This window comes from Fringilla coelebs (assembly GCF_963513975.1).
Source record: "Fringilla coelebs genome assembly, chromosome: 2".
Lineage (NCBI taxonomy): Eukaryota > Metazoa > Chordata > Aves > Passeriformes > Fringillidae > Fringilla > Fringilla coelebs.
In genome coordinates this window covers 11,890,679-11,894,514 of record NC_140029.1, presented here as the reverse complement: position 1 = coordinate 11,894,514, position 3,836 = coordinate 11,890,679, and the positions used below count along the sequence as shown (strand labels likewise).

The following is a 3,836-nucleotide window of genomic DNA, read 5'->3' as shown; positions in this document are numbered from 1 at the left end:
TCACATTTCTATCTCCATTTCTTTACCAATATTCCCCTGGGGAAAAGCTAGAAGATTGAATACAAAGAAAGGAAAACTATGAGACAAATCCCCCTTAAATCACTGATTTTCCCTTTCTAATATTATTTTTACAACAGGGTATTTTTCCAATGAAAACACAATGACTTTGGGAGAAAGGATCAAGTCCAAGAAAAATAAATGAAATAATAAAATAAAATAAAATAAAATAAAATAAAATAAAATAAAATAAAATAAAATAAAATAAAATAAAATAAAATAAAATAAAATAAAATAAAATAAAATAAAATAAAATAAAATAAAATAAAATAAAATAAATAATGTTAAGCTCTATGTTTAATTAAGGCATTGAAACATGTCAAATTGTGACAGATTGTGATGGAAGTACCTGTGGTACACCATGTTTCAGCATAATAATTTGGTTTGTCAGTAGGAATAAGTAGTCTGGAGAATCTGACTACTGAAGTCCCAGTTAGCAGTTACCTAGATGAAATAAAACTGTGGAGTCCACCCTGCTAGTTCTCCTGACTCTAACCAGCTTTTGCTGTTTGCATATATTTGGAGGAGGTTTTCATTTGCTTGGGTTTCTGGGGAAAAGATTTATTTTATTTTCCTGGAGCCCAAAATGTGTTGAATGCAATGTTTTACTGCAAATATTAGAATTGATGAAGCTACTTTAAGGTTCATTAAGCCTCAAAATACTCCTAACACAAATGGAAGAAAACCTTGGTTGAATATTTAATAACCTTCACAGATTTGACCCTGTTAAAGTCAAGAGAAGTAATAAGAATAGGAGTAAGACTGTGCTTATTTTGAAAAAACAGGGATTACTCACCTTGAAAATACAGTATAGTAAATATGTTCTTTATTCTAGAGGCATGGTAAAGGAATAGCCTGTCAACTTTGGGTATGAACATTCTCTACAACCTTAAAGCTTGTTCTGATGACCATAACCTTATTCCAAAATCACAGTGTTTAATAAAAATTACTTCCAGAACTTGAAGAATATTTTATTATGGAATACAAAAATACTATCTATGTAAAAACAATAAGTTAGTTTATTTACAATACTTTACACTATCCTGCTCTGGGGCTTCCTTTGCACTGGACTTCTTGTCATTATTTTACACACCTTTACAATTTTAATTATAATTTTGCACAAAGCATTTCCAAAAGCATGTCATCCATGTTCACTGCTCCAATGATGGGCCTGAAGAATAATTCAGCAACCACATTAGCATTAATAGATCTTAACAAGGAGAGAACAACATTCAGCTTGGCAAATCTGGCTTCATCACCGCTGTGAATGAGTCTGACGTGTTCATTTAGAGCTTGTTGTGCTTCCCTCTGCAATCCTTCAATGTACTGAGTACACTGCAGTCCAGGTAGATCTGAGAAGAAAAATAAATTATTTTGTTTACATATTTTTGTTTATAAGATGACATTATTCTTACAGAACAACTCCTAACAGCTCACAGACTGTAGTTGTCACTCAAGGAAAGAAGCAAATTAAATTGCTTGAGGACTTCTTGTTTGCAAAGTCAACATACCAAATTTTATTGGGCAGGTCAAATTCTTATCATACTGGTGTCCTGGATACTTAATACTCTTCTTCACAAACCTAAAACATGATGTTTGTCAACATTGAATTAGGTGTTAAACAAATTAATTGATAAAAACTTTGATTGAAGAATGCTCTCCAAAACACCATTACAGTGGGGAAGACAACAAAAATTTCAGTTTTTCACTTCTACATAAATGCATTGTTTACATTTAAGGCTTGACTGCTGTTTCTACTCCAGTTTATAAGTAGCAAGAAGTACTGACTCCAGCACGAGACAGGAAGTTTCCCAATGAATGACAGTAAGGATACTGAAAGATGGAAGGTGCAGAATTAAGGCTACATGTGACCATAGAATCATTCTGGATGGAAAAACCTCCAAGATCAGTGAGTCGTCCAACCTAACACTGCCAGGTCCACCACTAAATCATGCTCCTGAGCAACATATCTTCACATTTTTGAACACTTTCAGGGATGGTGATTCAACCACTTCCCTGGACAGCCTGTCCCAATGCTTGACCACCCTTTCAGAGAAGAAATTGTTCCTTTTAGAACAATGCCTCTGCCTTTTTGCATTAGACCAGCTTCAAAATTTGACTTGTGTAACATAAGCTTCACCTTAACTATTGTAACTTTTTTCTGCTATTTGTATAGAAAGCAAAGCTACAAAAGCAGGATGATAAATGCAAAGTACCGCTACAGGAACCTCACCATCAATAACTACCAGTCTGGCAGCGGGAGCACCAGCAGAGCCCTGTCCCGCTTTTACAGGACACCGCCGTCCTTGGGACGTGCCATATCCAGCCTGCCAGCCACCTGAAAGGTCATTCACCGACGCGATAATAAGACACTTGGTAGAGCTGCATCTATGGGAGTCTCCACAAAAAGAGATGGCAAAAAAAATCTCCCCGATCGTAACTGCCGTACCAAAAGCCACAGCAGCACTTGGTTGCTGGAAGCCCCGAGCTTTCCCTGCCCTGCGGGGCGCGCAGACCTCCGGGCACGGCACGGGCAGAGCCGCTGCCCTCGGGCCGTGCAGGGCAGGTCCCGCCGCTCCCGCTGAGGGAAACGAGCAAGGAGCGGCTGCTGTTTCCCAGCCTTCTCTAACCGACTGCAGGGCGCCCGGAATTCGCTTTGTTCGAGGAAAGCATCTGTGGAAAGCGCCAGCCCCCAGGACCCCGGACCGAGCTGCAGCCGCACCCCCTCCCTGCCTGCGGCCGGCGTCTTGAGGAAGGGGCAGAAGGTGAAACCTCGCTCCGCGTCCCTCTCCTCCAGCACCTTTTTCAGCCCGAGGAAAGCCCCGGGTCTGCCCCGCTCCCCGGGGGATGCAGGCGGGCTCTCCCGGCCCTCCTCGCTGCCCCGTGGCAGAGAGACCCCGCTGCCCCGCCCGGCCACTCACCCGGGTTGAAGAGCACCGTCCCCTTGAGGTAAGCGTACTCTTTGGTGCTGATGTCCAGGCTCCAGCACTTGGCCAGGAAGCCCTTGATGGCCTGGATCTCGCTGGCCGAGGGCAGGTGCGGGCCGTGGTGCGGCCGGCCCGGTGCCGGTGCCGGTGCCCGCTCGCCGTGCTGCCGGGCGGTGAGGATGCGCTGCAGCATGCTGGGCTCCGCGCTCTCCACCGTCTCCAGGTGCACCCGGTCCTGCGCCAGCCCCAGCAGCAGCAGGGGCGCCCAGCAGCTGCGGACCAGCAGCAGCTGCTCCTCCAGCGGCAGCTCCTGGAAGCAGGGCACGTTCTGGACGAAGCGCAGCGTCTTCACCAGCACGGCCGAGGCCGCCTTGCAAGCCACCTGCGGGCTCCGCAGGGCCACCCGCCGCCGCGACCCGCACGGGCAGCCCCGGGGCGCGGGCCCGGCCGGCGGCACCGCCCGCTCCTCGCTGCGGAGGATGCTGTAGAGGATGCTGCTGTGCCGCCGGCCCTCCGCGCAGCAGCGGCAGCGGCGCTCCGCGCACGCCATGGCACCCGCGGCTCCGGGGGCCGGGCTGAGCCGCCTGGAGGCTCGGCGGGGCGGTCCCTGCCTCCTGGTCCCGCCGGCAGACGCGCACCGCTCGCCCTCTGCCCGGCTCCTTAACTTATTTATAGCCGGCGGGGGTGTGTGCGTGTCTCTGTGTGTGTGCGTGTGTGTGTGTGCAGCCGCAGGCGCTGTACCGGCCGTTCAAAGGGGCAGACACTCTTTACTGGCTGGAAAAGAGGCGGGGGGGAGGAGGGGAGATGAAAAAAATAACCAAACCCTCCTCCTCCTTCCCCGAGACTGCGATA

At 47.5% G+C, this 3,836-nt stretch overlaps 1 protein-coding gene across 1 annotated transcript; it reads right to left on the bottom strand.

The window, feature by feature from the left end:
- Nucleotides 1–1,139: 1,139 nt before the first annotated feature.
- NR0B1 (nuclear receptor subfamily 0 group B member 1) lies at nucleotides 1,140–3,534 on the bottom strand (the record flags this gene model as incomplete). Its single annotated transcript, XM_084226938.1, has 2 exons — nucleotides 1,140–1,409; nucleotides 2,979–3,534. The coding sequence occupies 2 exons, from the start codon at nucleotides 3,532–3,534 to the stop codon at nucleotides 1,165–1,167; spliced, it is 801 nt and encodes a 266-aa protein (XP_084083064.1). The 3' UTR covers nucleotides 1,140–1,164.
- Nucleotides 3,535–3,836: the final 302 nt, after the last annotated feature.